The sequence below is a fragment of the Nansenia antarctica genome, assembly GCF_963989245.1.
Source record: "Nansenia antarctica genome assembly, chromosome: 6".
Classification (NCBI taxonomy): domain Eukaryota; kingdom Metazoa; phylum Chordata; class Actinopteri; order Argentiniformes; family Microstomatidae; genus Nansenia; species Nansenia antarctica.
The window spans coordinates 27,847,397-27,865,158 of NC_137676.1; the positions used below are offsets into that span (position 1 = coordinate 27,847,397).

Genomic DNA, 17,762 nt, shown 5'->3' on the forward strand with positions numbered 1-17,762 from the left:
AGAAAGTGGTAGAGTTACCATCCTCCCCGAGTCCTACCATACCATCCGCTGACAGCCTATCTCTGCCTGTAACCGGCGAGCGATTGCGTGTCGCTCAAGTAGCTGATCAGTCATTAAACAAATGTTTTTTACATGCAGCTAGTGAGGAATCTGAAATAGGGGGCAACGTAGTTTATTTCCTTAACAATGGGATATTAATGCGTAAATGGTCTCCTCCTAATGCAAATGGTTGTGAGTGGAATACTGTAAAACAAGTGGTTGTGCCTGTGGGTTATAGACAACAGGTGTTATCTGTAGCACATGAGAGCCAGTGGTCAGGACATTTAGGTATAACTAAAACTTATCAGCTGATATTGAAACATTTCTTTTGGCCCGGACTGAAGGCGGATGTTGCAAAGCACTGCCGCTGTTGCCATACTTGTCAGATGGCGGGTAAGCCTAATCAATCCATTCCACCCGCACCATTGCATCCCATTCCTGCTATAGGGGAGCCATTTGAACGTGTAATAATTGATTGTGTTGGACCTTTGCCTAGGACTAAAAGTGGAAGTCAGTATTATGTGCGCTGCTACTCGTTTTCCCGAAGCTGTTCCGTTGCGTAACATATCAGCCAGCTCAGTGGTGAAAGCTTTAACAACGTTTTTTTCCACATTCGGTCTTCCTCTTGTTATACAATCTGACCAGGGCACTAACTTTCAGTCTAAGCTTTTCAAACAAGCCCTAAGAACGTTAGGGGTACGATGTCACGCCAGAAGCCTACATGCTTGCACTGTTCAATAAAATGTTATACATCTAGACATTGTGGTATTTCTTTATATACGTATCCCAGCCTGCCTATTGTTTCTCAATAAACAGTTATGTTCTCCTCATTGTCATACTCCCGAGTCCGATTAAGTATGATTTGACAGGCAGCTAAACGAAATGCCTTCCCAACCAGCGAGACCTGGTTATAGAAATGACGTTGTTTTATTGATTAAAAAAAGGGTAAAACTGGAAAGAGAAAATTCACATTAATCCCAAACAATTTAACAAACTTCAGTTAACGTAATGTGGAGTCCGTTCATTGATCGATGCTGTCTGTTCAGTTCCCAGTGAGGCGCCCGTTCAGCGCTGGACATAATGGCATAGCGCGCATGCGAATCATGTTATATTATTATATATTATATAGCTCGCATCTAATCGTATCGGATGAGAAATAGACATTAAATGGCATATATAGGCCGCTACACAACAGTAATCACCGCGACAAACAGCTATATTAGATTTGAAAAAATATATATAAAATATATAAAATATATATATTTTTTTTTTTTTAATATATAACTATATATATATATATTTTTTATTTTTATTTTTTTTATATTTTAATATGATGACCGGAATATATCACGTTTGTCCGGTAAATCGAAATCTTCCCGGACACGATGTCCGGCGGCAATTTTTTCTAACGGAAACCCTGCTCTATGCTATGCTATACCTATTCTAACATTTCCTATCTCTGAACCTTATGTACCCGAGGGTTGTCATATTGCACATAGTGTTATTGCACATTCATTTAAAGTGTCGCAGTTTGCAGGTTTGAAATGTTCACAGTTGTGTTTCAGTGTTGCACTTGATTTCAATCTAGTAGCTGCCATCAAATTGTCTAGATTGTCCAGGGCCTAGAACCTAGGTCTTTGCTGTGTTCAGGGCCTGAATGGCCCTGGGGTAGAAGCTGAGCTTCAGTCTGTTTGTCCTTGCGAACATGGTCCTGAACCGCTTGTTCGAGGGCAGCCGAGCAAAGTGTTCGTACCCAGGGTGGGATGGGTCTCTGGAGATCTTGGAGGCCTTCCTGAGGCAGCGTGTGTTGTACAGCTCTTCCAGAGAGGGGAGGGGGGCGCCGGTGATCTTCTGGGCCGATCTCACGACTCTCTGTAGCGCATTCCTCTCTGCGGCTGTGCAGCTGGAGAACCAGATGCAGATGCAGTAGGTGAGGATGCTCTCCACTGCGCAGCGGTAGAAGGTCACCAGCATCTCCTCTCCGATGTGGTCTTTCCTGAGGACTCTCAGGAAGTAGAGCCGCTGTTGTGCCTTCTTGATGATGGCTGCTGTGTTGATCTTCCAGGACAGGTCATCCTGTATGTGCACCCCCAGGAATCGGAGGGTTGAGACTCTCTCCACGCTCCCTCCATCGACGAGCAGGGGCTGGACCTCAGATGTTTTCCTCCTGAAGTCCACGATGATTTCCTGGGTCTTTGACTGGTTCAGCAGCAGGTTGTTAACCTTGCACAGCTTGCCCAGCTGCTCCACCTCATCCCTGTACGCCACCTCCCCCCCCCCGAGATGCAGCCCACCACGGTGGTGTCGTCTGCAAACTTTGCGATGGAGTTGCTGGGGTGGACGGGGGTGAAGTCGTAGGTGTAGAGGTTCAATGGAGTTCATGCTTCCTCCATTGAACTCCTTATTCCTCACTTAAAATGACGAATAAATCCTATGGCAGCGGTCGATACCACTAGGCCATTGTGGCGATATGACGGTTTGTAGCCTGCTGCTGATATCACCACAGTAGTAAATATTCATTTATTAAAATATGAACATATAACAATAACTGGGGCTAGTATGACCTACGCATTTAATCGGTCAGCAATTTCTTGCCAAACCATTTCCCTCGCCTTGTTAATTGCGGCAGTATTGCACTATTTTACATCTTATTTTTCCGTCTTCATAAAAAATCAATAATTCGGAATGCTGCGCAAATGTAGTACCCCTGCAGAGTGGAGTATCTTCATTTCGACAGATCGACTCTTCTGGGCTGCGTATGTCTGCGTGCACGCGCCCATATCGAAGATTTGTAAGCCTGTCTTCTGTGAACACTGATGACACAAGGCTGATCCTCATTCGAGGAATCACCTGAGGCTTGAAATCCAATCTCGAGTTCCCTGAGCGCCGCATTTATTTATAGCGCCGCTATACTGATCCACCTTTAGTGGAATGACGCCCTGGTGTAGGCGCCAGGTATGGGTTGTACTGTTGTCTGTTGTTGTTTGTTGTTCGCTGTTGGATTGTGGGTCACGTGCAGGGATTCGAGTCACGTGGTGTTGGTGGTGCGTCAGTGTTGCGTCAGTGGTAGTATTGAAATCAGCTGTTCACCTGTCGGAATTGTGTGAATGGCAGGAGAGGGGGTGAGGTGGGGAAGTCCTACTTTTGCTGACCGCTTTTAACAAGTCACTGTTTGATAATCTTGAGACGCTGTTTTTAATGTTTTGTGATACCGTTTCACCCTTTGTTTTTATCTACAATAAATATACCAAACGTACCTTGTTCATATCTTGTTCATGTCATATCTTAGCTTGTTTATATCATATTGTTAATAATGTTCATGTCATATCATGTCATATTAATCTTAGCTTGTTTATATCATATTGTTCTTATAAATAACTTATATTGCTATAAAACACACCTGCAGCCTCCTGTACTGATTTTTCCCTTTTCTTGCGGGCTCTTTCAATGTTTCGTATGTTGGCATACTGCATATAGCATTGTCTATGGTAGCCAATATTGTGGTTATAGTGGTTCTCCAGCTGCACAGCCGCAGAGAGGAAAGCGCTACAGAGAGTCGTGAGATCGGCCCAGAAGATCATCGGCGCCCCCCTCCCCTCTCTGGAAGAGCTGTACAACACACGCTGCCTCAGGAAGGCCTCCAAGATCTCCAGAGACCCATCCCACCCTGGGAACGAACACTTTGTTCGGCTGCCCTCGGGCAGGCGGTTCAGGACCATGTCCGCAAGGACAAATAGACTGAAGCTCAGCTTCTACCCTAGGGCCATTCAGGCCCTGAACACAGCAAATACCTAGATTCTAGGCCCTGGACAATCTAGACAATTTGATGGCAGCTACTAGATTGTAATCAAGTGCAATACTGAAACACAACTGTGAACATTTCAAACCTGCAAACTGCGACACTTTAAATGAATGTGCAATAATACTATGTGCAATATGACAACCCTCGGGTACATAAGGTTCAGAGATAGGAAATGTTAGGATATGTATAGCATAGCATAGAGTACAGCACAGTGTTTTATTTGTATAGTATAGTATAGTGGATAGTGTACATAGCCTTTATTTATGTAAACCAGCTCTTTTCCCTTCTTGTTTTTAGTATTTCTTTTCCTAGCACCAGGGGAGCCCCCTCTCCCAAATATATATAATACCAATATATATAATAGCAATTTGGCTTTCTGCAGTGTGAAGATTCACCCACTGTAGAGAACAATGTACAAATTTGGTCCAACTTGCATCTGAAAATGCTGTAATATTGTCCGTTCGGTTTGTTAAATGCATACAACACTCCATAATTCATCACATCTCGTTATTTCCCCGCGGTTGCTAGGGTTAACATACAGTCAGTTGCTAGGGTTAACAGCCATTGTTTACATTTCGGGGTCCTAATGAAGCCGTACTCTAATTCTGATTGGTTTATCAACTAGAGCGACCAGCGATGTGCCTGAGCAGACAGACTATTAAAAAATAAGTTTGTGAAAATCTCCGACATAATACAGCTGCAAACAAAATTGTTATAGACTTAAGAGAATTACTTAATATCGTATGTAAGAGATCGTTTACTCCGTAGATGGAAAAAGATAAACTTCGCGATAAACGCGTTCGGCCCACCACCTACAGGTGAACAGCTGATTTCAATACTACCACTGACGCAACACTGACGCACCACCAACACCACGTGACTCGAATCCCTGCACGTGACCCACAATCCAACAGCGAACAACAAACAACAACAGACAACAGTACAACCCATACCTGGCGCCTACATTCCGGCCCCTAATTATTACAGTTATTACACATTAATAATTAACAATACATTACAATTTTCTTTGCAATTTCTTTTGCGCAAGGAGTTCATAGTCCGTTAATCCATTATAGATCTTGATCCAATCTTCTTGAGTCGAGTCAAGTCTAGGACAGAGGTTACTAGCACTTATCCTTTCAGAGTGAACCAAGTCAAGTCAAATAAATCAAATTAATCCGAAGTTACGACAAAAGTGCAGCCTTCACAGCTCCGCCGACTCCTGAAGAAGGCAAATCTTGGTCACAGGCCTGCAGAGACAGCTGGTCCGGGTCTTAATCATAAAGCAATGCTTCTGGAACTGTTCAGCTGGTCCTGAACTCCTCAAGTATCTTGGCCAGACTCGTTTTGGAAGCCTGGAGCTCGTCATTGTCACGGATAGACTTCTCAAGATCCTTCTTAACCATATTCAGCTGATTCTGGAGCTCTGCATTAGTTGCCTCAATGGACTCCTTCTCAGAAATAAAAGCACTGATTTTAGCAGACATCTCAACCTTTTCTTTGGTTACCATCTCTGATTGGGCCCGCAGCTGAGTGTTGTTCACACAGAGGTCTTCTTTTTCCAAGCTCAAAGACTGAAACCTTGCATGTAACTCAGCATTCTTTGCATCAAGGGATTTCTTTGCCTTTCTGGCTGCATCCCTCTCCAACACAAGGTTTTCCTTCTCAGATGTTAGCCTCTCTGTGCTTTGCTTGAGCTCCTCCTGGATGCTAATGCTCCGTCCACTAACTGTCTAAGCCACTCCCACTTTGACACAAGCTCCGCCCACTTTGACACAAGCTCCGCCCACTTAGACACAAGCTCCGCCCACTTTGACACAAGCTCCGCCCACTTTGGAGGCACATATACCTGCGTATGCCCGGGAGTTTTTTTTTTTTTTTTTTTTTTACCCCTACTATCTTCACTCTAAGCTCTGTCTTCAAATCCACACGCAAACCGGGCCCAAAGGGCATCAAAACGGCGGTCCAGACACCGCATAAATCCACGCAGCCACAATCAACACACCAACACGACAACGCCAGTTTCCACTCAGCAGTAACCCGTTCAAAATTCCTCTCTTTGCAGGTCTTCTCATACTCCCTTGATAGCTCCTCCCTCTTAGTCTCCTGCTGCTGAATCTCTTGCTGGTACTTCGGGAGGACCTCATTCTTCTCTGTATTGATGGTAACTACAGACTGCGTCACGGGACCATCACTGCCATCTCCCCCAAGTGGTCCGTTTACAGTCCACCCAAGCATCGTCTTGACTGCATAAGGCCCTCCATCCACACTCCGGATGACTTCCAGGGGTTCCAAGGCTCTAGGAACATTCATGCCTATCAGAATCTCCACGTCTGCGTCTATCTGTGGCAGGTAGACATGTTTCAGATGAGGCCATTTTTCTAGGTCTTGCTGCCGTGGGATGTTGCTTCTATTAACCGGCATCTTATGTTGTGCAAAGATTTTGGGCATTTCACAGTACCTGTCACTGTCCAATCCAGCGACTTCCAAGTCAGATACAATGCAACTGTCAACCACCTTCTCTTGGCCCATGGTGCGCAAACGGATCCTTGTTTTTCTCCCAGAGAGATCCAGTTTATCCATCAGACCCATTGTGCAGAAGGACGCTGAACTCCCTGGGTCTAGAAAGGCGTAGGTTTCCACTGCCCTTTGACCTTTACTTGATTTGACTTTCACTGGTACGATGGCAAGCTTACAGTTTTGGTCACCGGCCCCAGTGAGACCACTGGTTTGGACTTCAACTAGAGCACTGTCCACTGCTCTGTCCGAGTTGCTCCTGCTTTTCTCTGCCTCTGCTCCATTCTCCGTATAGTGGATGTGAAGTATGCTAGGGTGTCTTGAACCACATGTTTGGCAAGAGAGACGATTCCTGCACTCTTTGCTGATGTGCCCAGTGCACAAGCAGCCAAAGCAAACTCCATTCCTTTTCAGGAAATCCATCTTCTCACTGTGAACTTTACTCTCCAATAGAGTGCACGACTCCAGCGTGTGTCTGCCCTTGTTGCAGTAAAGGCAAGCCTTGTCAGGACCATCCTTAACCTGGTTTTCTGGTTGAGCCTCTCTTTCAACTGTCGTAACAGTCGTAGCAAAACTACTTCCTCTATCCTTTGAGCGAGGCCTAGGTTTTGTTCTGCCACTTTCTTTGATTGCTACCATGGTTGGAGCATCTTGTATGTCTCTGAATACAGGGTCTGTAGCAATCTTCGCTTGACGGTCGATAAAAGTCACAATATCAGTGAACATAGCTCTTCGGCGATGCTTTTCCTGGATGTCATATGCCACTGTTCGCCACTTGTCCCTCAATTTGTAGGGTAACTTCTTGATCACAATGAGCATATTCGCAGGTGTGTTCAAGTCACATAGATTATACACATCCTTCATGGCATTGCAACATCCACACAAGAACAGGCCGTATGATTGTAAAGCCTTCCCATCCTCCGATTATTTCAAAAGTGTTCATGGAGTAAAGCCTTTGCTATAGTGTATCCAGTGCCATCAGTCATGTGTTGGCAGCTTCTGACTAGCTGTTTTGGCTGCCCCCTGGTGTATTGCTCCAGGTAATACAGGCAATCAACAGCATTGTCGGTCCTCCCCTCTATGGTCTGTTCAAATGACTGCATAAAAACATGGTATTGCAGAGGGTCGCCATCGAATATTTGGATGTCTCTTTTAGGCAGTGAAGCAAGACATTGTTGATGCACCAACATTGAAGTTATTTCGTTTTGTTTTTCCATTATAGACATAATGTTGTTCTGTTCACTGCTGCTGTTCCTGGAAAAAGGTTGTACATCTCTGTGAGGAGACAATGGAGGCGCTGCAGCCTTTGAGACCGTGCTCCGTGTCTTTGTGAGCGCTGAAGGCCCCTGGTGGAGATATTTGGCTCCATCAGATTGCCTTTGCTTTGGGCTTGAGCATCCACAGTGTTGATTTATATTTCCAGGTTGTCCTCTTCCATCCTTTCCATCTTTATGTGGCGTAAAAGTATCTGCATTAATGTTGTGGCCCTTTTCAAAGTAAGATTCCATGCCATCCAATTTCCGAGAAACAGCGCTCCGCACACTTGACCTAGAGGCTCTTAAAACATTCACCTTTGCCACGGATACGGCTATGTCTGCTTCAAGATGAAGTTGTTCCTTTCGTTTTCTTATTTGCTCCTCCTGTTCTTCAAGGACGTGCCTTCGTTTTCTTATTTGCTCCTCCTGTTCTTCAAGGACGTGCTTTTCCTTGAGCAACTTTTGCCGAGCAAGTAAAGCAGCTACTTCAGCCTCTGCTCTGAGACGTGCAGATGCAGTTGAGGAAACATTAGATCTTGAACGGTGGTTCCTGCTGCTTTGATTTGATACGCCGTCCCATGGTGCAATTTCATCCTGGGTGTCATGTTGAAGAATTTTATGAAACTGAGGCTCTTCTCCATTTTCAACATCCTCCTGTGCTCCATTTTTCTCATCTGAAGCCTCCTCCTGCTGGGGCCTTTCAGTATTAGTCTCTGACGGAGGTTTGCTTGGAGGTCTTCTGGTTACTGAGAACCAGGCTCTAACATCCTCAATACATCCTTCATTGTGTTCATTGATTTTGGAGAACCAGTCATTTTGGGGTTTTTGTTCATCAGTTGGGATTAAGGGCATCAGAGAGTCATGCAATGCAATGGTATTTTCAGATAATTGCATCAAATCATCAAATTGTGCTTTAACCCCTGAAACATTTTCATCATCTTTCATAAGCTCTTTGAGAGACAATATCAGAGCTTTTATTTGGTACACTTTCCTTTTACGCTCCTTCTGGATTGACTCGATTTTATTTGCCAGGGCCTTCTCAGTGATAATTATTTTCCTTTTCTCCTTTTCAAGTTTGCCAACAGTTGAACCAGCCTTTATTTCACTCATTTTGAATGCGCAAAGCGCAGAGTCAAATCCACACGCAAACCGGGCCCAAAGGGCATCAAAACGGCGGTCCAGACACCGCATAAATCCACGCAGCCACAATCAACACACCAACACGACAACGCCAGTTTCCACTCAGCAGTAACCCGTTCAAAAACAAATCAATTTAACAGCAGAACGAAACAGGTTACATACCGCTGGTCACAATGCAATGTTGTCCGGCTGATGCGCTCTCAAGCGGTAAGCCCTGGGTTCCGTGCGTGGGTGTGGGATCAATCGTTCAATAATTCAATAATCCACTCCGCGTCCGCGTGTGGCTTGTCGGGTCCTTCTGTGGCTCCAATCCGTCCAGGTTTGTCTCAGTTTTTGCTGACAATGTTGGGCGACTATCAAAAAACAAACTTTGTCGCCGAGAGGCTAAGTAGGGGAAAAATACCTGCCCGACGCGCTGGCTGTCAATGAATCACTGTTTCCGAAAGTACGTTTGGTATATTTATTGTAGATAAAAACAAAGGGTGAAGCGGTATCACAAAACATTAAAAACAGCGTCTCAATATTATCAAACAGTGACTTGTTAAAAGCGGTCAGCAAAAGTAGGACTTCCCCACCTCACCCCCTCTCCTGCCATTCACACAATTCCGACAGGTGAACAGCTGATTTCAATACTACCACTGACGCAACACTGACGCACCACCAACACCACGTGACTCGAATCCCTGCACGTGACCCACAATCCAACAGCGAACAACAAACAACAACAGACAACAGTACAACCCATACCTGGCGCCTACACCAGGGCGTCATTCCACTAAAGGTGGATCAGTATAGCGGCGCTATAAATAAATGCGGCGCTCAGGGAACTCGAGATTGGATTTCAAGCCTCAGGTGATTCCTCGAATGAGGATCAGCCTTGTGTCATCAGTGTTCACAGAAGACAGGCTTACAAATCTTCGATATGGGCGCGTGCACGCAGACATACGCAGCCCAGAAGAGTCGATCTGTCGAAATGAAGATACTCCACTCTGCAGGGGTACTACATTTGCGCAGCATTCCGAATTATTGATTTTTTATGAAGACGGAAAAATAAGATGTAAAATAGTGCAATACTGCCGCAATTAACAAGGCGAGGGAAATGGTTTGGCAAGAAATTGCTGACCGATTAAATGCGTAGGTCATACTAGCCCCAGTTATTGTTATATGTTCATATTTTAATAAATGAATATTTACTACTGTGGTGATATCAGCAGCAGGCTACAAACCGTCATATCGCCACAATGGCCTAGTGGTATCGACCGCTGCCATAGGATTTATTCGTCATTTTATATCGGTGGTTCAAATCCCTCTTCAGGCGCACTTTTTACTGCATTTCGTTGTCTGAATCTAATCTAAAATCTCATCTAAAAAAGTATGTAGGCTATAAAGTTATGGTGCAGGCTAATTTACAAGAACTGACACGATTACAATGGTGTTTGAAACCTTTGCATGAAATCTTCGGTTAAATGTAAAAAAAAAAAATATGAATGACTTAGTCAAGTCTGGAACTCGCAACCTTTGGAACTCGAGTCCGCAGCCTTAACCACTACGCCAGCCAGACCGCTGTGATGACGGCAATGCAAGTTGAGAGAATTACTTTTTTTTTTACACTCTTTTCTTTATTGATATATCGATCTATCTATCACACTTTCAAAATATCAAGTTATCTATCACACAATCAAACTATCTATCTATCGATCACACTTTCAAAATATCAAATTATCTATCTATCACACAGTCAAACTATCTAATCTATCTATCTCGTGTGAAGTGGGAACTAATATTTCCTAGGGAGGAACTGTCGTTCGGGATGTAGTTTCCGCCTGTGAGCCTTTTTCGACGCGCGTCTCACTATAGCCTGTGTTTTAGCCTGGTCGCGACCAGGCTAGTTATATCTGACTCAGAAGGAGCTCAACCAAGCAGCGAATTATTTGAGCCACATTGATGGCACCGAACGCAAGCTAACATTTTCGAGGCTTAAAACTTTATCGAGGCTTAGAACTTTATCGAGCTTCGTGGAATAGGGCCCAGTGTTGCGCTCCGGCGCTCTCAGAGCGAGTTGACGAACGCAGCCCACATGTTACTGACGCTGTCAGCCAGTCAAACGCGGACTCCCAAACCCCACCTCTCCTCTCCTCTCTGCTCTGAGCTGTCCTTCCAAACCCACGTTGCGCTAGCCTGCCTAGCTTAGTTAGCTAACGTTAGCTACAATAACTTTGCGAATAAAACAAACAACAAGCACCGTGTGTTCCTCACAGCCCACCACAGGGACACACCTCTACCTCCACGTCCACTGGGCTGCTACAGGCCAACTAGCCGCACAGACACACATATTCACAACACTGCATGCTAACAGAAGTTAAGCTAAAGCAGCTAACGTGTGTTTTTTGGGGGGGCATGGTAGGGTCGGGGAGGGGATACAACTTATACACACAAACAGACACACACACACGCACGCACACAACATGATATCGCGTCATATCGATCATATCGTCATATCGATCTTGAATCGAATCGAATCGAAATCGTATCGTGACTGACATTGTGATATCGTCAAACATTGTATCGTCATACAAACAAATCGATATAATATCGTATCGTGATGAAGCTGGTGATTTACACCCCTACGCGGTTTCCATCGATCAGCTCTGAAGGTTTACGTTACTCACGGATCCAATGTCCTTCCAAACGAGCAGTCTTGGCTCCGTCTCAAACACAACAGGAAAAGTATGTCCAACTTGGCGAAAGTTTCCCAGTGTTTCCAACTTGCGCGAGTTCTTCAATTTGCGACAGTTTTTCAGCAGGGATGGTTGAGTCTGCACGGTTCTCATGCCGGTTCACATTTAGACCAATCAGGAGTAGCCCTTGTGTCACGTCGTCAACTGTTTAATGTCATTAATCTGATTTTGGATCAGCGGTTAGAGAGAGATGGGCGTGGATTTAGGTGCACTTATAGTCAACATCCATTATAGCGCTGATCTAGGATCAGATATATTTTAATCAGCAAAAATGTTCAGAGGTGGATTTTTTTTTGTTTTTTTTGTTTGTGGACTGAATCAATTTGTGGCGGAGGAAATTCATTCGTGGCGGCCCGCCACCAATAAATGCATATAGAGGAAACACTGCCTTGCCGATCTGTTTTGGACCTAAGACTTAATCCCAAAATGACGGCGCGCTCAGACGCGAGGCTTGGAGTGGCTTCAACGCTGGTGTTTTTTGTGTTTTTAAGTACATTTGTATGTACATTTTTATTTTAGTACTTATAGGGAACGGTTGTGTAAATAGTACCTACAGAAGACTAGACTTACTAGAAGTTGGTGCGAAAAACGAGGGGACTGTAACGGCGGAATTCTTGGAACAACAAAGGATCCCATTAGACCTCGCGCGGTCGCCGGGTGAAAAGTACTACGCTATCCCAACACTAAGGCGTAAGCGACGGAGGCGAGACCATCAACAACGCCGAGGAGCAAGGGGAGGCCTGCTAGCAAGGCTGAGGAGAAGCCCAGACAAGCCAGCTTTGCCAAGTATTTTCCTATCCAACGTCAGGTCCCTGACGAACAAGATGGATGAACTGAGACTACAAGTTGCCAAAAATAACATCGTGGGAGATAGCTGTGTGATTATTCTTACTGAAACCTGGCTAAATGAAACTATCGTGGACTCCGCGATTAGCCTGGAGGGACGGACACTTCACCGGGCAGACCGCACGCAGCTCAGCGGTAAATCCCGCGGAGGCGGCCTGATAATATCTACGAAGGATAGCTGGTGCTTAAACACGAAAACTGTAAGTAGCCACTGTTCCCCAGACCTGGAATACTTGACTGTTAAATGCCGACCCACTTACCTACCGAGGGAATTCAATGCAGTGTATATTACATGTGTTTACATTGCGCCTAGCGCGGATGGTAGCCTAGCATTGGCGCGGCTATATGACGTCATCAGTGGTCAACAAAGCACAGATCCACAGGCTATTCACATCATAGCAGGAGATTTCAATCATGTCGACCTGAAGGCAGTACTACCCAAGTTCTATCAGCATGTGAAATGTGCAACAAGAGGAGAAAAAACACTGGACAAGGTATACACCAACATCAAACGTGCTTACAAGGCTAGTCCGCTAGCTCATCTAGGCATGTCTGACCATGTGTCAATCCTCCTGATCCCAGCATACACTACCATGGGGAAAAGTGCTCCCATCACCACTAAGACTGTCAGAACCTGGCCAGAAGGGTCCGCTCCACTGCAGATCTGCCTAAATGACACCCCATGGCAGGAATATGAGCATGAGGACCTGGAACAGTACACGTCGTCGGTTCTGAACCACATAGTGAACTGCACCAACTCAGTCACCGTGGACAAACGGGTCCGGGTCTACCCCAACACGAAGCCATGGATGACTGGGAAGGTCCAAAAACTGATCAACGAGAGGGACAACACCTTCTTCGCAGGGAAGAGTACACCGCTGTACAGCACCACCAGGGCTAACCTAAAGCGCGGAATCAAAGCGGCCAAGGCAGACCACAGAGAGAAGATTGAGGAATGCCTCCTGAGCAACGACTCCAGGCGGATGTGGCAGGGGGTTCAGCACATGACAAACTTCAGAGCCAACAGGCTCACAGCCGCAGAGGACGACCCCCTGCTGGCGGGAAAGCTGAACACCTTCTACGCCCGGTTCGACGAGGGGCGAACGGAGGTAACCACAACACAAACACCACTCTCTCCAGCTCTCAGCAGCCTCACCCTCACAGAGCATGAAGTGAGACGCGTGCTGAAGGCGGTGGACCCCAGGAAAGCCTCGGGGCCGGATGGCGTCCTGGGACGGGTGCTGAGGGACTGCGCCGACCAGCTGGCCGGGGTTTTCACCAACATCTTCAACCAGTCCCTGTCCCAGGCCACCATCCCACCCTGCCTGAAAACCTCAACTATCATCCCAGTCCCGAAGAAAAGCACGGTGAGCTGCCTAAACGACTACCGCCCGGTGGCACTCACACCAATCATCATGAAGTGCTTCGAGAAACTAGTCCGGGCCCACATACTCACACGCCTCCCGCCCAACCTGGATCCATACCAGTTCGCCTACAAAGCCCACAGGTCCACAGAGGACGCCATCGCGACGACTCTCCACGCCACTCTATCCCACCTGGAGAGGGGAAACAGCTACGCGAGACTGCTTTTTGTGGACTTCAGCTCCGCCTTCAACACCATCCTTCCAGACAGGCTAGTGACCAAACTACTAGACCTGGGTCTACCACACTCTATATGTGCATGGATCAAGGACTTCCTGATCGATCGCCCCCAGAGGGTACGGGTGGGCCCCCACACCTCCACAGCCCTCAGACTCAGCACTGGGTCCCCCCAGGGCTGCGTGCTAAGCCCCATCCTCTACAACCTCTACACCTACGACTTCACCCCCGTCCACCCCAGCAACTCCATCGTAAAGTTTGCAGACGACACCACCGTGGTGGGATGCATCTCGGGGGGGGACGAGGCGGCGTACAGGGATGAGGTAGAGCAACTGAGCAAGCTGTGCAAGGTTAACAACCTGCTTCTGAATCTGAATCTGAATCTGAAGTCAAAGACCCAGGAAATCATCGTAGACTTCAGGAGGAAAAAGTCAGAGATCCAGCCCCTGCTCATCGACGGAGAGAGCGTGGAGAGAGTCTCAACCCTCCGATTCCTGGGACATCACATGCGGGATGACCTGACCTGGAAGGACAACACAAAAGACACCATCAAGAAGGCACAACAGCGGCTATACATCCTGAGAGTCCTCAGGAAGGAACACAGCAAGCAGGAGATACTGGTGACCTTCTACCGCGGCGCATTGGAGAGCATCCTCACCTACGGCATCTGCAACTGGTTCTCCAGCTGCACTACCGCGGAGAGAAATGCGCTACAGAGAGTCGTGAGAACAGCACAGAAGATCACCGGCGCCCCCCTCCCCTCTCTGGAAGAGCTGTACAACACACGCTGTCTCAGGAAGGCCTCCAAGATCTCCAGGGACCCAACCCACCCTGGGTACGAACACTTTACCCGGCTGCCCTCGAAAAGGCGGTTCAGGACCTTGGCCGCAACGACAAACAGACTGAAGAACAGCTTCTACCACAGGGCCGTCCAGGCCCTGAACACAGCAAAGACCTAGGTTCCGGGCCCTGGACAGTCTGGACGGATTGTTGGCAGCTGCTGGACTGAAAAAATCAGGTGTAGTGCTGAGGCACAAATATGTACATTTCAAGCCTGCAAACTGCGACACTTTAAATAAATGTGCAATAACACTATTGTGCAATATGACAACCCTAGTCGTCTATCTGTACAGTATAGTACAGTGGATAGTGTACATAGCCTTTATTTATGTAAACCAGCTCCTTCCCTTCTTGTGATGTTTTTTTTTTCTTTTCTTTTTTTCTTTCCTAACACCAGGGGAGCCACCCCTCCTAAATTTCGTTGTTTGGTACCTGTACTGTAGCAATGACAATAAAGACCATTCATTCATTCATTCATAACCACCGTAGCGGGTAGGAAAGCTGGCTGTGTCTCACAACACTGTCTGTCTTTTGAACCTAGTTCAGGGCTGGCTAGTTAACTAGCTCTCTACTCAATTCATCAATTCATTCAATTATTGTTATTGAAGGTAGTGTCGCTGTCCCAGTCTCTGTAATAAGGGAAAATATAGGATATTCTTGGTCCACATAATGAAGCCTTAATTCAACCATACTGTACTATAAGGGGAAAAAAGGGGTGTTGATTTGATCGCAAACAGGGTGTTCATTCATCTGTGACAAAGGACAGAACACTTCGTAAAGTGGTGGTGATTAGCGTCTATACATATGTAAATATGACAAGTGGTCACGATTATAACCAACGACTGTCTCATCATTATAATCCAGTACACAAACCAGTCTGTCTTGAAACCCCTCTACAGGCGTTTGACACCCCTGTCAGTAGAAGTTATGATTCATGGTAATATGATTCATTCACGTCAATTTATTTTTACCGCGTTAAGGTTTCCAAATTAACCGCGATATTTAACGCATCAACATTGACAGCCCTAATAAAAAGTGTTGTCATTTCTAAATGCCCAAAACATATTTAGTCAGAAAACCGCTAATTACTATTGGGCAGGTGCCCATCTCCTGCCCCCTAAACTGTATGTCTGTTTCCAATGATGTTTGTATAATTGTTTTTATTTTTTTAAACACCCCATCTGGCAACCCTGCTCGCGAGTCCGATTGTGACGTGAATGTACCCAATCAAGAAGCAAGCTGACTGACGTGTCTTCTTCTTTTCGTTCTTCGGCACTTTATTTGCCCTGTCGCACATGGCTGCCTCGTACAGGTCAGTCAGGGTACTACTACCCTGATCACGCAAGATTTATGGCTTGGGGGGACGAGACTAGACTGTCGTAACAACAGATCTTTATGTATGTGGTGTGCTGTATTGGGAATATCGGCGCACACCACACACAATACGATCAAAACTGTTCAATGCATGATTTTGTATCTTCATGTGTGGGGTCTCTCTCAGATAAAAAATCAGTTACGATTTAGAAAATCTTTCTGTCTGTACCAGGCTTTAGTGACTGTGTGCCACACCGTTACTTACTGATCTGATCTCCCTGTCCTGAAGTTTACAGTCACAGGTGTAATTCTCATCTGCAAAAGGGCAGGCCTCTGCATCCATGTTATTCACAATGGTTCCTGTGAGACACACTCTGTTGACAAGATACATGAAGATGTGAGGGCTTGTTCAACATGTCAACGCCTCTCAATTGCTAATTGCTTTAGAGGTTTCATGTCCTTCAGATTAAATGTTAATGATAAACTTCCATAAAAAAAAAACGGTCACATACCTGCAGAAGCTATGCAGGCACTCTCGGAGGGTGGCGCCCTCTCCTGGTGGGATGGGGCAGAAGCAGATTGGACAGTCCAGCTCTTCGTTGTTGGGGACAAGGTTGTGGGCATCAGTCTCCACCAGGCTCTGAAAGTTCCTCTGGCGCTCCTCCTGCAGAACCTTTATCACATCACAGCCAGAGAGAACACACATTAACCAGCTGGCTGGGCCAGAGAGAACACACATTAACCAGCTGACTGGGCCGATGCTGCACTATAAAAAATGACTCAGCGGCTTAGTAAAGATAGCTCACAAAAATATAGGATTTTGACAAAGAAAATATATGAGTTATTTGGCGTGCTTTCTAGGTCAGAAGTAGGATTGTGTAAAGCCCACAAAAAAAAAAAAAAAAAAAAAAAAAAAAGTGTAAAACACACAAAGATTTTCTAAATCTTAACAGATTTTTGATCTGAGAGAGATTTTATCATTCAGGGCTTGACATTAAACTTTTTTTGTCCTTTGGACAAGTACCTGAAAAACTACTTACTTGTCCGAGAGCTCAAGTTACTTGTCCAAATCCAAAGATTTTGAAAAAGCAATAATATTAATAATAATATATTATACACTCACCGGCCACTTCATTAGGTACACATTTTCAACTGCTTGTTAACGCAAATATCTAATCAGCCAATCATGTGGCAGCAACTCAATGCATTTAGGCATGTAGACATGGTCAAGACGATCTGCTGAAGTTCAAACCAAGAAGCATCAGAATGGGAAAGAAAGGTGATGTGAGGTGACTTTGAACGTGGCATGGTTGTTGGTGCCAGACGGGCTGTTGCGTGATATTATAGTGTCAATATGGACCAAAATCTCAGAGGAATGTTTCCAGCACCTTGTTGAATCTATACCACGAAGAATTAAGGCAGTTCTGAAGGCAAAAGAGGGGGTCCAACCCGGTACTAGCAAGGTGTGCCTAATGAAGTGGCCAGTGAGTGTATGTTAGTGCAAATAACACATTTGACTACTATTGATTTGATAATGATGTATCTTTAATTTTCAAATGTATTCATTAAACAATGTTTTGTCATTATTTAAAATTATTACGATGGGGTAATCAGTGATTTCTTTTAGATTAAGATTGGCCACAAAAGGGATGAATATCTAGGAACATTTAG

General features: G+C 45.6%; 1 protein-coding gene across 1 annotated transcript in view; it reads right to left on the reverse strand.

Moving 5' to 3' along the window:
* Positions 1-17,762, reverse strand: part of rbck1 (RanBP-type and C3HC4-type zinc finger containing 1) — a gene marked incomplete at its 5' end in the record, with an annotated part of 71,411 nt that overhangs the window by 30,627 nt on the left and 23,022 nt on the right. Inside the window, 2 exons of the mRNA XM_080533642.1 lie at positions 16,357-16,465; positions 16,604-16,764. Coding sequence (XP_080389768.1) covers positions 16,357-16,465; positions 16,604-16,764 — 270 coding nt within the window. The remainder of the gene's footprint in view (positions 1-16,356; positions 16,466-16,603; positions 16,765-17,762) is intronic.